The 19,893-nt window shown below is 44.2% G+C and overlaps 2 protein-coding genes across 2 annotated transcripts in view; both read left to right on the top strand.

Moving 5' to 3' along the window:
- The window catches only part of LOC128701309 (uncharacterized), a 9,278-nt gene extending 2,633 nt beyond the window's left edge, over nt 1-6,645 (top strand). The window contains exons 2-4 of the mRNA XM_053794968.2: nt 2,937-3,048; nt 4,662-4,810; nt 5,281-6,645. Of these exons, the coding sequence (XP_053650943.1) occupies nt 2,937-3,048; nt 4,662-4,810; nt 5,281-5,433 (414 nt within the window). The 3' untranslated portion in view covers nt 5,434-6,645. The remainder of the gene's footprint in view (nt 1-2,936; nt 3,049-4,661; nt 4,811-5,280) is intronic.
- A 3,748-nt stretch (nt 6,646-10,393) lies between these two features.
- Nucleotides 10,394-19,564, top strand: LOC128701308 (uncharacterized). The gene is made up of 4 exons (XM_053794967.2): nt 10,394-10,612; nt 15,777-15,914; nt 16,657-16,811; nt 17,569-19,564. The coding sequence occupies exons 2-4, from the start codon at nt 15,791-15,793 to the stop codon at nt 17,698-17,700; spliced, it is 411 nt and encodes a 136-aa protein (XP_053650942.2). The 5' UTR covers nt 10,394-10,612; nt 15,777-15,790; the 3' UTR covers nt 17,701-19,564.
- The last annotated feature ends 329 nt before the right edge of the window (nt 19,565-19,893 follow it).

Consider the following 19,893-nt stretch of genomic DNA (forward strand, 5'->3'; position numbering starts at 1 on the left):
TTCCTAACAAATCGAACACAAAGAGTAGTGGTCAACAGAGTTAAATCGGAGGCTGCCATAGTGAAGAGCTCTGTTCCACAAGGCACAGTACTCGCCCCCATCTTATTCCTTATCCTCATATCAGACATAAACAGAGATATACACCACAGCACCGTATCATCCTTTGCAGATGATACTAGGATCTGCATGAGGCTGTCATCTGCTGAGGACGCGGTTAACCTCCAAGAAGATATAAACAAAGTTTTCCAGTGGGCAACGGTAAACAATATGATGTTCAATGAGGACAAATTCCAACTACTCCGTTATGGAAAACTGGAGGAGATAATAACTAGAACAGAGTATACTACTGACTCCGGCCATACAATAGAGCGGAAAAATAATGTAAGGGACCTGGGAGTAGTAATGTCTGAGGATCTCACTTTCAAGGATCACAACAGTGCCACGATCGCACGTGCAAAGAAAATGATAGGATGGATAATGAGAACTTTCAAAACGAGAGATGCCAAGCCCATGATGATCCTTTTCAAATCACTTGTTCTCTCTAGGCTGGAATACTGCTGTACATTAACATCTCCATACAAAGCAGGTGAAATCGCAGATCTAGAGAGTGTACAGAGATCCTTTACTGCACGTATAAGTTCTGTCAAGCACCTTAACTACTGGGAACGCTTGGAAGCACTTGACTTGTACTCGTTGGAACGCAGGAGGGAGAGATATATCATAATCTACACTTGGAAAATCTTGGAAGGAATGGTCCCAAATCTGCACACAGAAATCACTCCCTACGAAAGTAAAAGACTGGGCAGGCGATGCAAAATGCCGCCAATAAAAAGTAGGGGCGCCATTGGTACACTAAGAGAAAACACCATAAGTGTCCGGGGCCCAAAACTGTTGAACAGCCTCCCATCAAGCATTAGGGGAATTGCCAATAAACCCCTGGCTGCCTTCAAGAGAGAGCTGGACAGATACCTAAAGTCAGTGCCGGATCAGCCGGGCTGTGGCTCGTACGTCGGACTGCGTGCGGCCAGCAGTAACAGCCTAGTTGATCAGGCCCTGATCCATCGGGAGGCCTGGTCATGGACCGGGCCGCGGGGGCGTTGATCCCCGGAATAACCTCCAGGTAACCTCCAGGTGTTATACTCACCCCAAGATCTTTCTCCTTGAGCGAGGTTTGCAGTCTTTGACCACCTAGCCTATACTCCGTCTGCGGTCTTCTTTGCCCTTCTGTGTGTGCGTGTGTGTGTGTGTGTGTGTGTGTGTGTGTGTGTGTGTGTGTGTGTGTGTGTGTGTGTGTGTGTGTATGTGTGTGTGTGTGTGTGTGTGTGTGTGTGTGTGTTTGTTTTTGTGTGTGTGTGTGTGTGTTGTGTGTGTGTGTGTGTGTGTGTGCGTGTGTGTTGTGTGTGTGTGGGTGGGTGTGTGTGGTTGTTTGTTGTGTGTGTGTGTGTGTGTGCGTGTGCGTGTGTGTTGTGTGTGTGTATTCTGATATACCTTGGGAAAGACTGTTCCAGTTAATGGTACTGTTTGTCTGTAGTGTCCAGCGTGGCATGCATATTGCTGGTGTTATTAAATAATTCTTTGTTTAAGGACATGCGAGACATTTCGCTATCTTTATTTACAAACCTTTTGGTGTGGGTCCTGTGGGACTGATTACCTCAGACTTCCTCTTCACTTCGTCTAGTGTCTTCAGGATTGTATCAGGTATCACTGAAGTAGGACCTATAAGAGAGTACCAGAATTTTTCTTCTTTGTTTTTCCTTCAACTTTTCATTTTTCTTTCGCTGCTAACTCAAGGCGGCTTCAAATATTCACCCTTTATATACGGAAACTTGGGTCATATTCTCTGAACAATTAACATGTTCACGTGCCTTATGACCAAAATTATTAATCACATTCTCAGCGTCCTGGAATGGCTCGTATAGCTTCCAAAATCTGTAGTGACGTAGCCTCTTAATCTGATGACGATGGCGAGCAGAGCTGACCGACCATTTTTCTGGGTAACATTGTGTCCAGTTTTATTCTCGTTCAGTCACCTTAAATTTCGGTTTAAGATGACGTGTGGTTGTTGTGTTGTAGTGGTTGTGACGTGGTGTTATCTCCACTATGACGTGTGGCTGTTGTGTTGTAGTGGTTGTGACGTGGTGTTATCTCCACTATGACGTGTGGCTGTTGTGTTGTAGTGGTTGTGACGTGGTGTTATCTCCACTATGACGTGTGGCTGTTGTGTTGTAGTGGTTGTGACGTGGTGTTATCTCCACTATGACGTGTGGCTGTTGTGTTGTAGTGGTTGTGACGTGGTGTTACCTTCACTGTGACGTGTGGTTGTGTTGTAGTGGTTGTGACGTGGTGTTACCGTCACTGTGACGTGTGGCTGTTGTGTTGTAGTGGTTGTGACGTGGTGTTACCTTCACTGTGACGTGTGGTTGTAGTGGTTGTGACGTGGTGTTACCGTCACTGTGACGTGTGGCTGTTGTGTTGTAGTGGTTGTGACGTGGTGTTACCTTCACTGTGACGTGTGGTTGTGTTGTAGTGGTTATGACTTGGTGTTATTTCCACTGTGACGTGTGGTTGTGTTGTAGTGGTTGTGACGTGGTGTTACCTTCACTGTGACGTGTGGTTGTTGTGTTGTAGTGGTTGTGACGTGGTGTTACCTTCAGTGACGTGTGGTTGTTGTGTTGTAGTGGTTGTGACGTGGTGTTACCTTCAGTGACGTGTGGTTGTTGTGTTGTAGTGGTTGTGACGTGGTGTTACCTTCAGTGACGTGTGGTTGTTGTGTTGTAGTGGTTGTGACGTGGTGTTACCTTCAGTGACGTGTGGTTGTTGTGTTGTAGTGGTTGTGACGTGGTGTTACCTTCAGTGACGTGTGGTTGTTGTGTTGTAGTAATTGTGACTTAGTGTTACCTCACCTTGACGTGGTTGTAACGCAGTGTTACTTTCAGCGTGGTGGATGTATGTTGCTGCTAGTGTTAGTTGTAGCTGCTGTAGCCGCTCCTCTACACGCTGTACCCAAGCGTGTAGCTAACAGGATGATCCCCAGCTGGTGGTCCATGGGTAAGCAACCAACATTATTTTATTTATGGTCAAAATTAACAGCTAACATACACAAACTGTATTATTGCGTGAAATGATTCTACAAGAGGTATATATTTCTGTATATACACTGAGAGGTGTGCATCTGTCAGTGTATATACATTGAGAGGTGTGCATCTGTCAGTGTATATACACTGAGAGGTGTGTATCTGTCAGTGTATATACACTGAGAGGTGTGTATCTGTCAGTGTATATACACTGAGAGGTGTGCATCTGTCAGTGTATATACACTGAGAGGTGTGTATCTGTCAGTGTATATACACTGAGAGGTGTGCATCTGTCAGTGTATATACACTGAGAGGTGTGCATCTGTCAGTGTATATACACTGAGAGGTGTGTATCTGTCAGTGTATATACACTGAGAGGTGTGTATCTGTCAGTGTATATACACTGAGAGGTGTGTATCTGTCAGTGTATATACACTGAGAGGTGTGTATCTGTCAGTGTATATACACTGAGAGGTGTGTATCTGTCAGTGTATATACACTGAGAGGTGTGCATCTGTCAGTGTATATACACTGAGAGGTGTGTATCTGTCAGTGTATATACACTGAGAGGTGTGTATCTGTCAGTGTATATACACTGAGAGGTGTGTATCTGTCAGTGTATATACACTGAGAGGTGTGTATCTGTCAGTGTATATACACTGAGAGGTGTGTATCTGTCAGTGTATATACACTGAGAGGGGTGAATCTGTCAGTGTATATACACTGAGAGGTGTGTATCTGTCAGTGTATATACACTGAGAGGTGTGCATCTGTCAGTGTATATACACTGAGAGGTGTGCATCTGTCAGTGTATATACACTGAGAGGTGTGTATCTGTCAGTGTATATACACTGAGAGGTGTGTATCTGTCAGTGTATATACACTGAGAGGTGTGTATCTGTCAGTGTATATACACTGAGAGGTGTGCATCTGTCAGTGTATATACACTGAGAGGTGTGTATCTGTCAGTGTATATACACTGAGAGGTGTGTATCTGTCAGTGTATATACACTGAGAGGTGTGTATCTGTCAGTGTATATACACTGAGAGGTGTGTATCTGTCAGTGTATATACACTGAGAGGTGTGCATCTGTCAGTGTATATACACTGAGAGGTGTGTCTCTGTCAGTGTATATACACTGAGAGGTGTGTCTCTGTCAGTGTATATACACTGAGAGGTGTGTATATGTCAGTATATATACACAAAGGTGTGTATCGTGTGTATAATCAGAGTGGTATGTATCTTTGTATATAGAGTTGTGTATGTCAGTGTATATAAACAGGTGTGTATCTAACAGTGTATATACACTGAGAAGGGTATCTGTCAATGTCTATATACTGAGAAGTGTGTATCTTTGTGTACATACACTGAGATGTTGTTCCAGTATAAACATTTACTACTACTTGTATCCTTCCTCACTAGTTAAGACATTGCTAAACCTCACTTTTGTCTAGTTAAACTATAACTAATCCCTACTAGATCGTAACTAAACCTTTTTCTGGCCCATCAAAACCACAACAAAACTACGCTAACGCCTTACTAAACATCACACGAACCTGGTTGTTGTACGGGGTATGTGTGACCAGTCAAGAACGTGTGTTGGTCAGAATCTGACTGTGAGCCAGGGGAATGCTGTGCTAGGCCTATGCTCTCCTCCAAGGCCTACTGCATGCCCCTCCGGACCCGAGGCCAGGTCTGTGACTCCTCGCCCCTCATGCTGGACTTCTCCAAACAGGTATGTTTCTTTATGAGGAGTGAATATGATAACGGTATGCAATACTGACAAGTTGATAAGTAATCACATGTGCAACAGTTAGTTATCTTTATTCCGAAATGTTTCGCCTACACAGTAGGCTCCTTCGCCTACTGTGTAAATGAAACATTTCGGAATAAAGATACCTAACTGTTGTACATGTGTCTTACTTATCTCCTTATGAGGAGCTAAATTAGGGAAGGGTAAGCTGGATTAAGGAAAAATAGTTATTCTTATTGTGAGGCGGATATAACAGTGCCAAAGTTTGAGGTACCGGAGATTGGATCTAAGTCAATTTAAATCATATTGATACTACGTCTATAAAAGATGGCCATGATATTCATTGACGATAAGCAGATAAGATACGTTTTCCTTCCAATATTTAGTTTTTGCGACTTGCACTTCCTTGTGCTCTGATTAAAGCCGTCTCGTGTATCTCATCGCCATTCCAGGTGTACTTCAGCGACTGTCCGTGCCAGTACGACCTGATGTGCGCCTCTCTCAGCAACAAGTCCAAGTCTCAATGTGTCGACCTTCGAACCCTTGAGATAGACTACCGACGCTTAGCCACCATGAACATTCCTCTCCCGAGTGAGAATCATTGATTCTCCTCTTCCTCTTCTTACTCCTCCTTCTTCCCCACTTCCTTCATCTTCTCTTATTCCACTCGAGGCAGACCTTTGACGACCAGCCACTCTCAAGGATCAACTTCAAGACCTCTTTTGGAGGTTGTGAACGCTTCCAGGACATCTGGAGTAATTTTGGCCACCTCAGGGACCACTTCTGGGTGCTTCAGGGACCTAGACCTGCTGAAGGCTACTCCAAGGCCTAATTCTGACTAGACGAAGGTCTAGAAACCACTTCCAGGACCATTTCTGACCACCCGTAACGACCACTACCCACTACGAGACTGCTCTTACCACACAAACCATATATGGGTTCAAGACCATTTATATATTCTAGATGATCTATCATGTAAGTTGGAGAACCTCGCAGTATATACAAGACTACGTATCGTCATCTTAGCAACACTAAAATTCTAGCACAAGAGAATGAAGAAGACTTTCTGGGCAAGTTCGGCATTCTGAAGTTTAAATTTAGTTTTTCAGTGAGAGCTGTCTTTCTTTAAATAGCCCCCCCCCCCCCCGCCAACCTCAAATTTTTCTTCCTTTCACATTTCTGTCTTATTTCTCAATTTTTCATTTTCCCAATTCTCTCTCCTCATGGGATGTTTTTTTAACGTTTTATTTCCGTTTTATCATGAAGTTTAGGCCTGCCAGGTACTGCAGAGACCAACCGAGAAGCAAGACCCGAGAGCGACTTGTGTTGGACCCACAGTCGCCAGGTACAGTAGCATCTCAACAACAAATACATAAAGCCCTCTGTCATCTTGAGGTTGTGAACCTCTGTCTAACAGCGTCTTCACCTCCACCTTACAACACTCTAATGTCCGCCAACAGGGTGCCAGTGACGGGGCAAAACTACAGTATTGACCGAGGACAGAAAGTGAAGTTAGCCACTCTGAAACTCCCCCTCCATACCACTAAAGTTGATTTTCAATTACAGTAGGTTACACAAGTTCAGCCTGGGTTAAAACTGGTGGAAACTAGGCTCAGATTCCTGCAAGACTTCAAGAAACATCATCCACAGTAGTACTAGGAACAATATTTTATTTGTCGCACCAGCAGAAGGTGGTCGTTGTCTAGGAGTGTAACGTTGATCATTGGTGCACCTGTATAGGGTGTGGTGGGTCCAGGTAGCGTTCACTACCTGCCGCGTTTCTACGCTTGTTAGTGCAAAACAAAGACTGAGACATACGAATGACTTTCATTACCTTGAATTATTAAATCTGTATATATGCACTCACTGTTGGCTCTCAGGTTGCTATGGTAACGCAATACAGGCACTGTAGCGACTGCAGACGCTACTTTATACAGGAATTTAACTTGTTGATTTAAAGGTGGATACTCAAAGAGTGAATTTTAATTTTGCTTCAGTTAATTTACTCAGTAGCGAGGAACATATTATGATATGAAGGTTAAATCATCTAAGTTTAAATCACGTTAAAACAGCTGTTACACTTATCATATTTCCAAGAATAATGACAACAACTGACCAGGAGTCAACGAAAGTCGACTTTCCTCGGAAAGGTGTCTTAATGTTGATGAAAGGCTCTTTAACCGAGGAATTAGAGCTACCATCTGTTTCCATGGATTAAAACTGATTACCTCCCATTACCCAGGTGCTGTATGACCCATATGGGGTTTAGCACTTTCCCATGAATATAATAATAATCCCCATCGAGAGGAATATGTCACAACACTGCATTAAGAGGCACTTGAGTTTCCCTGTCTCCTAATATCATGTTTATTTTTCTTCTGTCATTTGCCTTGTACATAATAACTATCGCATTTACTTTGTCTGGTTTCGTAAGGTGAAGTCCAGGATCTTTCCTTAATTCATGGTATAACTTAACAAATCTTTGAGGACACTCGTGTTGGAGAGGTCTGATCTTCGCTCAGTTGGTTGTAAGATATTCCATCATTGTTTGTGGGTGGATCTGAAGCCATGTAAATGTCTGTTATCAGAATCATTCTACTTACTCTCCAAATCTTTCTTTACAATTAGGTAAATAACTAGCAAATTTTGTATCGTCATAATTGTCTAGCATTATTTTCGACTTTGAATGAGTTCTTGGCGGGGATATTATAATCCTTTATAGTCTCTATCTCTGGTAATATTGACTTGCAAACGTAAATAATTGTTTGGAAAAACAAATGAGGACAGTCTTTAGCTTGGAGTTACATCCGCATCACCTTGATCTGAAGCTGAATGTAAACACGACCTCACAAGAAGTAATTCTTGTTTAACGAAATTAATGACTTTCACTAAGATATTTGAAACAATGAATCATGATGAAACGTGTTATTAAAGGATGTTATTGCATGTTTAATACATATTGATTGTTGCAAGGACCATCGTCCCTGCGGCTCGGGTCTCAGACCAGGTCACTTGCTTCATGACCCGGTCAGCCAGTCTTGATGCAATGTATATGATATACAATTTAACGTGGTCATTGCACCAGTAAAATTCACGTCACGAGAAATATTCCCAATTTCCTTATAAGTGAACATTCAAATGGTATAAAATACCGACAGGTTGTTAGGTAAGACACATGTGCAACAGTTAGGTATCTTTATTTCGAAACGTTTCGCTTACACAGTAGGCTTCTTCAGTCGAGTACAGAAAAGTTGATAGAAGCAGAAGAGACTTGAAGACGATGTAATCAGTCCATCACCCTTGAAGTTTTGAGGTGGTCAGTCCCTCAGTCTGGAGTAGAGGGACTGACCACCTCAAAACTTTAAGGGTGATGGACTGATTACATCGTCTTCAAGTATCTTCTGCTTCTATCAACTTTTCTGTACTCGACTGAAGAAGCCTACTGTGTAGGCGAAACGTTTCGAAATAAAGATACCTAACTGTTGCATATGTTCCTTATAAGTAAAATATATCTTTTCTTCCCTGATAAATAAATACATTTCCTTCTCTGATGATGCTTGCGTGACGTAAGCACTACAGTCTGGCTGATCAGAAGAGTCAAGATGGAAGGGTGATCACGTTTAATAACAAGGAGGCCCGGGGAAGAGGTCATTTTTGTAACGAATTTGGGTGCATCTGCAGTGTGTGTGATGGTACCTTATTCTATGTGATAATTACACTGTGGGAACTAAAGCTATATGTGTTTACCTGTTATATTTGATCGCACAGGATGAATTACATAACTTGTGTACATGAGGTAAATAAATGTCTGAATTCAGATAAGGAGTGAAAGAGGGGAGGGGGAAGAGAAAGAAAGAGGGGAGGGGGAAGAGAAAGAAAGAGGGGAGGGGGAAGAGAAAGAAAGGGGGAGGGGGAAGAGAAAGAAAGAGGGGAGGGGGAAGAGAAAGAAAAGAGTATTGGGGGAAAGATGTGGAGGTAGATGTAAAAAACGAGAGCATGTGGGAGGGAAGAATAGGAAGGACAGGGGAGGGGGACAGTTCCTTTAGGCTGGAGTGTTGTGGGTCAAGTAGAGGATATAACAGTCCTCTGAGATGACATCGACCCGCAGATTTATGAGCAACTGTGTGTGTGTGTGTGTGTGTGTGTGTGTGTGTGTGTGTGTGTGTGTGTGTGTGTGTGTGTGTGGGCTCGCGCCCTCGTACTCCAGCTCCTGGCCCGGCAACTAAACCATTAGTCAGATGATGTAGTGGGTTCCTAGCCTCTTGCCTGCTGCTGTAATATCTACTGTAGTTTTGAATCCAGATGCAGAATTGTCTTGACTACCTCTTCATCTAGCACCATTCTACCTATTAACAAGCCTTCCAAAGTATATTTCTTAATATTCCTATTGGGACGCTCGAAATCCATCAACTGTACTCCATGAAACATTGGCGAGAAAGATGCATCATAATCCATACCTGGAAAATTCTGGAAGGATTAAACCCAAAGCTCTGTATGATATTAAGAGATCTGGCAGACGCCGCAACATACCTCCAATAATAAGTACATTAAGTGCAACTATAAATACACCAAGAGACAGCTCACTAAATGTAAGGGGACCAAGACTGTTCAACACCCTCCCATCGTACATAAGGGGAATTACTAACAAATCTCTGGCTGTCTTCAAGAGAGATCTTGAAAAGCTCCTCAAATCAGTTCCTTATCAGCCGAGCTGTGGTGCCTACGTTAGACTGCGGACGGCGGGTATCAACAGCCTGGCCGACGAAGCCAGCAACTGGGAAGCCTGATCTAGGACCACGCCGCGGGGGCGGTGACCCCCAAAATAGTCTCCGGGTAGACTCCAGGTAAAATTGTTAGTGCCTGGAGTTTACCTGGAGAGAGTTCCGGGGGTCAACGCCCCCGCGGCCCGGTCTGTGACCAGGCCTCCTGGTGGATCAGAGCCTGATCAACCAGGCTGTTGCTGCTGGCTGCACGCAAACCAACGTACGAGCCACAGCCCGGCTGATCAGGAACTGACTTTAGGTGCTTGTCCAGTGCCAGCTTGAAGACTGCCAGGGGTCTGTTGGTAATCCCCCTTATGTGTGCTGGGAGGCAGTTGAACAGTCTCGGGCCCCTGACACTTATTGTATGGTCTCTTAACGTGCTAGTGACACCCCTGCTTTTCATTGGGGGGATGGTGCATCGTCTGCCAAGTCTTTTGCTTTCGTAGTGAGTGATTTTCGTGTGCAAGTTCGGTACTAGTCCCTCTAGGATTTTCCAGGTGTTTATAATCATGTATCTCTCCCTCCTGCGTTCCAGGGAATACAGGTTTAGGAACCTCAAGTGCCAGAGAGTACTTGGTGATCATGATCTACCTGACTCTTCTCTACTCCAGCCTAACTTTATAACATTCCTTAGCTCTACGACCAGTCAGTCAGCACATAACCTGGAGTAACGAGGTGCAGGCTCCACGCTGGTTCTCAGCACTCGAGGATTCATGTAACATGTCATCAAATATGTGGGAAGTGCTGCATAAGTAAAATGTGAAAAATTTTGATTTTTACCCATCAGAATTTACTAAGATATTTGGTACCATGAAAAGAAGAAATTTTAAGTCTTGTGAATAGTTCCTTAACGACTCTGGAGGACGAGCTGAGCTCCTTCTACCAGAGGCCGCTACACTGACAATACTTCTTTGATTTGTCAAGAGCTTTGTGACGTCATAACGTGGGAGGTATAAATACCACAGGAAAACATCTTCGTTTCAGTCGTCGACACGACATTATCTGCGTTACTACAACTCGGGTGAGTTCTCTTATATTTCGTCTGCATGATACACAGTTAGTCCTCTTATATATAGAACGAATTGTGTCATAAGAGCAACCCACAGCAGGATATGTACACTATGAGATGTGTGCTTCTTAGTGTTTATATGTTACGAGTACTGCAATTATTACGACAGGGGTTAAAGGTTAGGTTAGGTAGAGTTTGTCAGGAAAAAGGACAAGTGTTTCCTGACGCGGGTCTTAGTCATATGATGACCCGTAGCTGGAGCTTTTGGTCATCTAACCGAGGCCTTCAACTGGCTTACAGGTCCACCCCTTTAAAAATTAAGGTTATAATATAACCATTTTTTCTTTCAGGGGTTAAAGTATTCTTGACTAGTGGTGAAGAGGCAGCCTTAATGACCCCAGTGTAGTTGACAGGATTTAAAGCCTATTAACAAGACTAACTAGTATCGAGGAATATAGATTCCAGCACAATTTTTAGTAGGCTTTTATCCCTTAAATAAGGCACAGACAATTTAGCTGAAATTAACTTCCGACATATTCAAATTCTGGAATAACGAAGTAAGGATCAATTCAACAAATAGAGTTTTGATATTTAAGGTAGAAATACTAATATTATAACACAAACGTATTAAAAATAATGAAAATCCTGTATTGTGCACAGCATTTCTTGGTTATGTTTTTGTAGCATTATTAAATTAGTGTGTGTGTTGAAGTTCTAACACGTGAATGTGGGCAGTGTGTTGTTGTTGTCAGGTACAGTGTGTGTGTTGTTGTCAGGTACAGTGTGTTGTTGTTGTCAGGTACAGTGTGTGTGTTGTTGTCAGGTACAGTGTGTGTTGTTGTCAGGTACAGTGTGTGTTGTTGTCAGGTACAGTGTGTGTTGTTGTCAGGTACAGTGTGTTGTTGTCAGGTACAGTGTGTGTTGTTGTCAGGTACAGTGTGTTGTTGTCAGGTACAGTGTGTGTTGTTGTCAGGTACAGTGTGTGTTGTTGTCAGGTACAGTGTGTTGTTGTTGTCAGGTACAGTGTGTGTTGTTGTCAGGTACAGTGTGTGTTGTTGTCAGGTACAGTGTGTGTTGTTGTCAGGTACAGTGTGTGTTGCTGTCAGGTACAGTGTGTGTTGTTGTCAGGTACAGTGTGTGTTGTTGTCAGGTACAGTGTGTGTTGTTGTCAGGTACAGTGTGTTGTTGTTGTCAGGTACAGTGTGTGTTGTTGTCAGGTACAGTGTGTGTTGTTGTCAGGTACAGTGTGTGTTGTTGTCAGGTACAGTGTGTGTTGCTGTCAGGTACAGTGTGTGTTGCTGTCAGGTACAGTGTGTGTTGTTGTCAGGTACAGTGTGTGTTGCTGTCAGGTACAGTGTGTGTTGTTGTCAGGTACAGTGTGTTGTTGTCAGGTACAGTGTGTGTTGTTGTCAGGTACAGTGTGTTGTTGTTGTCAGGTACAGTGTGTGTTGTTGTCAGGTACAGTGTGTGTTGTTGTCAGGTACAGTGTGTTGTTGTTGTCAGGTACAGTGTGTGTTGTTGTCAGGTACAGTGTGTTGTTGTCAGGTACAGTGTGTGTTGTTGTCAGGTACAGTGTGTGTTGTTGTCAGGTACAGTGTGTGTTGTTGTCAGGTACAGTGTGTGTTGTTGTCAGGTACAGTGTGTGTTGTTGTCAGGTACAGTGTGTGTTGTTGTCAGGTACAGTGTGTGTTGCTGTCAGGTACAGTGTGTGTTGTTGTCAGGTACAGTGTGTGTTGCTGTCAGGTACAGTGTGTGTTGCTGTCAGGTACAGTGTGTGTTGTTGTCAGGTACAGTGTGTGTTGTTGTCAGGTACAGTGTGTGTGTTGCTGTCAGGTACAGTGTGTGTTGTTGTCAGGTACAGTGTGTGTTGTTGTTGTCAGGTACAGTGTGTGTTGTTGTTGTCAGGTACAGTGTGTGTTGTTGTCAGGTACAGTGTGTGTTGTTGTTGTCAGGTACAGTGTGTGTTGTTGTCAGGTACAGTGTGTGTTGTTGTCAGGTACAGTGTGTGTGTTGTTGTCAGGTACAGTGTGTGTTGTTGTCAGGTACAGTGTGTGTTGTTGTCAGGTACAGTGTGTGTTGTTGTCAGGTACAGTGTGTGTTGTTGTCAGGTACAGTGTGTGTTGCTGTCAGGTACAGTGAGTAGTGTTGTCAGGTACAGTGTGTGTTGCTGTCAGGTACAGTGTGTGTTGCTGTCAGGTACAGTGCGTAGTGTTGTCAGGTACAGTGTGTGTTGCTGTCAGGTACAGTGCGTAGTGTTGTCAGGTACAGTGTGTGTTGCTGTCAGGTACAGTGTGTGTTGCTGTCAGGTACAGTGAGTAGTGTTGTCAGGTACAGTGTGTGTTACTGTCAGGTACAGTGTGTGTGTTACTGTCAGGTACAGTGTATGTGTTGCTGTCAGGTACAGTGAGTAGTGTTGCCAGGTACAGTGTGTGTTACTGTCAGGTACAGTGAGTAGTGTTGTCAGGTACAGTGTGTGTTGCTGTCAGGTACAGTGCGTAGTGTTGTCAGGTACAGTGTGTGTTACTGTCAGGTACAGTGTGTGTGTTGCTGTCAGGTACAGTGAGTAGTGTTGTCAGGTACAGTGTGTGTGTTACTGTCAGGTACAGTGTGTGTTGCTGTCAGGTACAGTGTGTGTGTTACTGTTAGGTACAGTGAGTGTGTTACTGTCAGGTACAGTGTGTGTTGCTGTCAGGTACAGTGTGTGTGTTACTGTCAGGTACAGTGTGTGTTGCTGTCAGGTACAGTGTGTGTGTTACTGTCAGGTACAGTGTATGTTGCTGTCAGGTACAGTGTGTGTTGCTGTCAGGTACAGTGAGTGTGTTACTGTCAGGTACAGTGTGTGTTGCTGTCAGGTACAGTGTGTGTGTTACTGTCAGGTACAGTGTGTGTTGCTGTCAGGTACAGTGTGTGTGTTACTGTCAGGTACAGTGTGTGTTGCTGTCAGGTACAGTGTGTGTGTTACTGTCAGGTACAGTGAGTAGTGTTGTCAGGTACAGTGTGTGTTGCTGTCAGGTACAGTGCGTAGTGTTGTCAGGTACAGTGTGTGTTACTGTCAGGTACAGTGTGTGTGTTACTGTCAGGTACAGTGAGTAGTGTTGTCAGGTACAGTGTGTGTGTTACTGTCAGGTACAGTGTGTGTGTTACTGTCAGGTACAGTGTGTGTGTTACTGTCAGGTACAGTGTGTGTGTTGCTGTCAGGTACAGTGAGTAGTGTTGCCAGGTACAGTGTGTGTTACTGTCAGGTACAGTGAGTAGTGTTGCCAGGTACAGTGTGTGTTACTGTCAGGTACAGTGTGTGTTACTGTCAGGTACAGTGAGTAGTGTTGTCAGGTACAGTGTGTGTTACTGTCAGGTACAGTGAGTAGTGTTGTCAGGTACAGTGTGTGTTACTGTCAGGTACAGTGTGTGTTGCTGTCAGGTACAGTGTGTGTTGCTGTCAGGTACAGTGTGTGTTGCTGTCAGGTACAGTGAGTAGTGTTGCCAGGTACAGTGTGTGTTACTGTCAGGTACAGTGAGTAGTGTTGTCAGGTACAGTGTGTGTTACTGTCAGGTACAGTGAGTAGTGTTGCCAGGTACAGTGTGTGTTACTGTCAGGTACAGTGAGTAGTGTTGTCAGGTACAGTGTGTGTTACTGTCAGGTACAGTGAGTAGTATTGCCAGGTACAGTGTGTGTTACTGTCAGGTACAGTGAGTAGTGTTGTCAGGTACAGTGTGTGTTACTGTCAGGTACAGTGAGTAGTGTTGTCAGGTACAGTGTGTGTTACTGTCAGGTACAGTGAGTAGTGTTGTCAGGTACAGTGTGTGTTACTGTCAGGTACAGTGAGTAGTGTTGTCAGGTACAGTGTGTGTTACTGTCACGTACAGTGAGTAGTGTTGTCAGGTACAGTGTGTGTTGCTGTCAGGTACAGTGAGTAGTGTTGCCAGGTACAGTGTGTGTTACTGTCAGGTAGTGTGTGTTGCTGTCAGGTACAGTGTGTGTTGCTGTCAGGTACAGTGTGTGTTGCTGTCAGGTACAGTGAGTAGTGTTGCCAGGTACAGTGTGTGTTACTGTCAGGTACAGTGAGTAGTGTTGTCAGGTACAGTGTGTGTTGCTGTCAGGTACAGTGAGTAGTGTTGCCAGGTACAGTGTGTGTTACTGTCAGGTACAGTGTGTGTTACTGTCAGGTACAGTGTGTGTTGTTGTCAGGTACAGTGTGTGTTACTGTCAGGTACAGTGAGTAGTGTTGCCAGGTACAGTGTGTGTTACTGTCAGGTACAGTGTGTGTTGCTGTCAGGTACAGTGAGTAGTGTTGCCAGGTACAGTGTGTGTTACTGTCAGGTACAGTGTGTGTTGCTGTCAGGTACAGTGTGTGTTGCTGTCAGGTACAGTGAGTAGTGTTGCCAGGTACAGTGTGTGTTACTGTCAGGTACAGTGTGTGTTGCTGTCAGGTACAGTGTGTGTTGCTGTCAGGTACAGTGAGTAGTGTTGCCAGGTACAGTGTGTGTTACTGTCAGGTACAGTGTGTGTTGCTGTCAGGTACAGTGTGTGTTGCTGTCAGGTACAGTGAGTAGTGTTGCCAGGTACAGTGTGTGTTACTGTCAGGTACAGTGTGTGTTGCTGTCAGGTACAGTGAGTAGTGTTGCCAGGTACAGTGTGTGTTACTGTCAGGTACAGTGAGTAGTGTTGCCAGGTACAGTGTGTTACTGTCAGGTACAGTGTGTGTTGCTGTCAGGTACAGTGTGTGTTACTGTCAGGTACAGTGTGTGTTACTGTCAGGTACAGTGAGTAGTGTTGCCAGGTACAGTGTGTGTTACTGTCAGGTACAGTGCGTAGTGTTGTCAGGTACAGTGTGTGTGTTGCTGTCAGGTACAGTGAGTAGTGTTGCCAGGTACAGTGTGTGTTACTGTCAGGTACAGTGTGTGTGTTGCTGTCAGGTACAGTGAGTAGTGTTGCCAGGTACAGTGTGTGTGTTACTGTCAGGTACAGTGTGTGTTGCTGTCAGGTACAGTGTGTGTGTTGCTGTCAGGTACAGTGAGTAGTGTTGCCAGGTACAGTGTGTGTTACTGTCAGGTACAGTGAGTAGTGTTGCCAGGTACAGTGTGTGTGTTACTGTCAGGTACAGTGTGTGTTGCCAGGTACAATATGTGTTGTTGTCAGATACAGTGTGTGGTATAAGATAGTGTGCGGTGTTGTCAGGTCGAGGCAACGAGATGGTGTCAAGTGAGAGGAAGACGACCTCAGTGAGTGTGGTGTTGCTAATGATGGTAGTGGGCAGCAGCCTCGCTATACCCTCTCGTGTTGCCAACAGGATGATACCCAGTTGGTGGGTTAATGGTAAGTCACCTGTGTGACGTATCTTACCTGTGTCATGTATTCTACACGTGTCACCTGTATGACGTATCTGTCATGTATCCCACATGTGTCACCTGTGACGCATCTTACCTGTGTCATGTATTCTACACGTCACCTGTGTGACGTATCTTATGTGTCATGTATGCCACATGTCACCTGTGACGTATCTTACCTGTGTCATCTATCCTACACGTGTCACCTGTGTGACGTATCTTATGTGTCATGTATGCCACATGTCACCTGTGACGTATCTTACCTGTGTCATGTATCCTACATGTGTCACCTGTCTTAACTATGTGATGTATATTACCTGTGTCGCCTGTGGCGTCTGTTTCACCTGTGCCACCTATCTCACCTGTGTCACTTCTCACTCCACAACATCTGAATTTCTCATTGCTAATTCCCCAAAAATGCCAGATTTAAAAAAATATAAGATTTTTTTAATTTTCTTCGCCAAAATACCATCATATACTAATGTTGATGTTATAAAATGCCGAAATCCTTTAAAAATACCGGAATTAAACAATACCAGATTTTTAAAAACGGAATTCTTCCAAAATACCCAGATTCTTCAAAAAACCGCATGAATTCTTTAAAAAATATCTGTGCTTCAAAAAATACCCAAATTCTACAAAAAAATGTCTAAATTCCTAGAAAAAAAATGCAGCAGCTATCTGCCAGTCTCAGAGACGTGTGTTTTATCACGTGTGTGTACCTTTTGCAGCCCGGACGAAGAACACGTGTCTGGCATGGTCAGACTGTGGCCCGGACGAGTGCTGTGTGAGGCCCATGTTGGCCACTAACACCTACTGCCTCCCTTACAAGGCCCGGGGCCAGACCTGTGATGCTTCAGCTCTCCTTGTTGACGTCGAGAACGAGGTGGGTCACGAGGTTCTTAATACACAAGGAGGGGAAGAGTCGTGCTGCAGTAGGTGGGTCGTAGTCCTCCACCAGGTGGGTTTTTCTTAGGCTGAGTGAGTTTGGATGGATAGCGAGAACTGCCGCTGTGGTAAGCCAGGAGGAAGATCAGAGTGGGTCGCGGTGAGCTAAATGAATCATGGTAGGTGGGGGTTATCGGGTATGTTTACATCATGTTAATGTATGTTGATGTCTGTACTGTAGTCTGTATCTTCCATCTTCCTTCACTTTCTCAATTCTAAATCTTCAACAGACTAAGTGTTTCCAAGAGGTGAATGCAGTCTACATTAATATTTAGAATGAAATAAAAGAGCCACTAGGACCAGCATCTTCCTTATCCCTTAAAAATATTCGGAAACAGTGACAGACAAGTGTGGCCGAAGGTATAACCATCTGATGCACGGAATATCACACCACACAAATCCATTTAGTTTATTAATTACAAATTTAATGTTGTACATAATTCTTTGCTGACTGTACTGTATGACCCTTGTGGGTTTAGCGCTTAGCTTTGATTGTAATAATAATAAATTACTGAGTGTACATAGCAGCAGCATTTCTTTCACATATTTGTAGCCCTCACTTGGTTAGTGGCCGTTGCCAGAGGTGTAACTCTCCCACGGGTGTACCTCCTGACCTGTGTAACTCCCACGGGTGTACCTCCTGACCTGTGTAACTCCCACGGGTGTACCTCCTGACCTGTGTAACTCTCCCACAGGTGTACTTCGATCACTGCCCATGTGAGCGACACTTGACCTGCGCTAACCTACACTCCAGCAGTGTGTGTGTTGAGCCTGAGGCCGTACACCGCATGTTACTGCCGCACTCACCTCAGCCTCTCAAGATCTGAGTTACCCTGACAGCTACTACTACTACTACTACTACCTATTGTTTATCTACCACCACTATAACCTGCCCTAACCACCACAACCACTATAACCTGTCCTAACCACCACAACCACTAAAACCTGTCCCAGCCACAACACTATAACCTGCCCTAACCACTATAACCTACCACCTGCCCTAACCACCACAACCTTCACTCAACTACCAAAGCCTCCCCTTATCCAAAACTAGTAACGTCAGTAAGACTCACTGATGCACGACCACAGCTCTGACCTATATTTTCCTTTATAAAAGCAATATCTGTCATATTAATGCAAACAACTTCTAAGATCTCTAAATTAATTTTGATTGTTTTTGTTAGGGGTGCTTGTAATCAGTGCTGTATGATCCTAGTGGGTTTAGCGCTTGGTTTTGATTATAATACTAATACTTGATATCAGAACGTAACCCGTGGCTCGGTTGGCAACGCACTCAGCTCACATAGTGAGTGTCCGTGGTTCGTTTCCCGACACGAGTGGAAACGTTGGGCATGTTTGCTTACAGCTGCTGTCCCTGTTCACCTAGCAGTAAGTGGGTACCTGGGTGTTAGTCGGGGGCAGGGGATGAAAATATACCTTAGATACGACTGGCCTTTGACATGTGCTGAGGCGAGATAACAGCTCTTAGTTAGCCTCTAAAATTGATTTCTGTAAAAAAAAAAAAAAAAAATGTTCTTCGGTATAAGCTGCCTTGACAAAGAACTGTCACAAGCAGCTCTCTATATACAACCTGTCCTTATTTCCAGGGCCGGATTAAGGCAGCCTCCGCCAGCTGGGGGCCTCCATCAGGGTGCTTTGATGCTTTCCCCTGGATGCCACCCGTAAGTGTGCTAACACCTAGGTACCTATTTACTGCTAGGTGAGCAGAGGCAGAAGGTGCAAGGAAACATGACCAACGTTTCCACACGTGCCGGAATCGAACGCAGGTCCTTCAGATGTGGACCAAAGAAGCTGCCACTTGAACCGCGAGCAATTACGTTGAAAAGCCAACGTTCTTTATGAGAACGAGGTCTTATATAAGACCGTAGCTTAAATACTGTATGGCTTTATTTCGTGGGGGAGCGCTAAATCCGCTCTGGAGAAATGTGAGGGCAGTCAGAGATGATCCGAGGAAAGGGACAGGTAGCTCCAGTTCCCTGGATCAAGAGATTTTCACCACCATCAAGACATCTTCCTCGAAATTTTTATTTTGAATCTCTAGTCCTCTTTACGAAAATTTTTAATCGTGTCAATTTTTGGGTAAATTTATCTCATTGATGTTTGTGTGACAGTGTATCGTATTTCATGTATAATATTAAGTTAAACATAGGAGTAATGTTGAAGAACAATATCTGAAAAATAGCAGTCAGATGTTAATATATTTATCACTTGTAAATTTATAAACAACTTCCTGTAAATGAAATGTGACATTATATGTTTGTGTACTATCATGTCATGTTCCAGAACATGATTCTTGAAGATGGTGATGCAATTATTATACTTGTGCACTATCATGTTATGTTCCAGAACATGATTCTTGAAGATGGTGATGCAATTATTATACTTGTGCACTATCATGTTATGTTCCAGAACATGATTCTTGAAGATGGTGATGCAATTATTATACTTGTGCACTATCATGTTATGTTCCAGAACATGATTCTTGAAGATGGTGATGCAATTATCACTACAACATTGAAATAAATAGTCTCTGAAGATCTCTTAGACTTTCCCGTCTACCAACATTATACTTGCTACAACAGTTTACACTGACGTGAGACGAGGCTACTCGCCTCACTCTGCTACCTCACACTGCTACTCGCCTCACTCTGCTACCTCACACTGCTACTCTCCTCACTCTGCTACCTCACACTGCTACTCGCCTCACTCTGCTACCTCACACTGCTACTCGCCTCACTCTGCTACCTCACACTGCTACTCGCCTCACTCTGCTACCTCACACTGCTACTCTCCTCACTCTGCTACCTCACACTGCTACTCTCCTCACTCTGCTACCTCACACTGCTACTCGCCTCACTGCTACCTCACACTGCTACTCTCCTCACTGCTACCTCACACTGCTACTCTCCTCACTCTGCTACTCGCCTCACTGCTACCTCACACTGCTACTCGCCTCACTGCTACCTCACACTGCTACTCTCCTCACTCTGCTACCTCAC

Source organism: Cherax quadricarinatus, chromosome 72 (assembly GCF_038502225.1).
Source record: "Cherax quadricarinatus isolate ZL_2023a chromosome 72, ASM3850222v1, whole genome shotgun sequence".
Classification (NCBI taxonomy): Eukaryota; Metazoa; Arthropoda; class Malacostraca; order Decapoda; family Parastacidae; genus Cherax; species Cherax quadricarinatus.

Coding starts and splice junctions, on each gene's coding strand:
- LOC128701308 (XM_053794967.2), top strand. CDS start 15,791: ATGGTGTCAAGTGAGAGGAAGACGACCTCAGTGAGTGTGGTGTTGCTA. Junction 15,915..16,656: donor ACCCAGTTGGTGGGTTAATG/GTAAGTCACCTG, acceptor TACCTTTTGCAG/CCCGGACGAAGAACACGTGT. Junction 16,812..17,568: donor TTGTTGACGTCGAGAACGAG/GTGGGTCACGAG, acceptor ACTCTCCCACAG/GTGTACTTCGATCACTGCCC.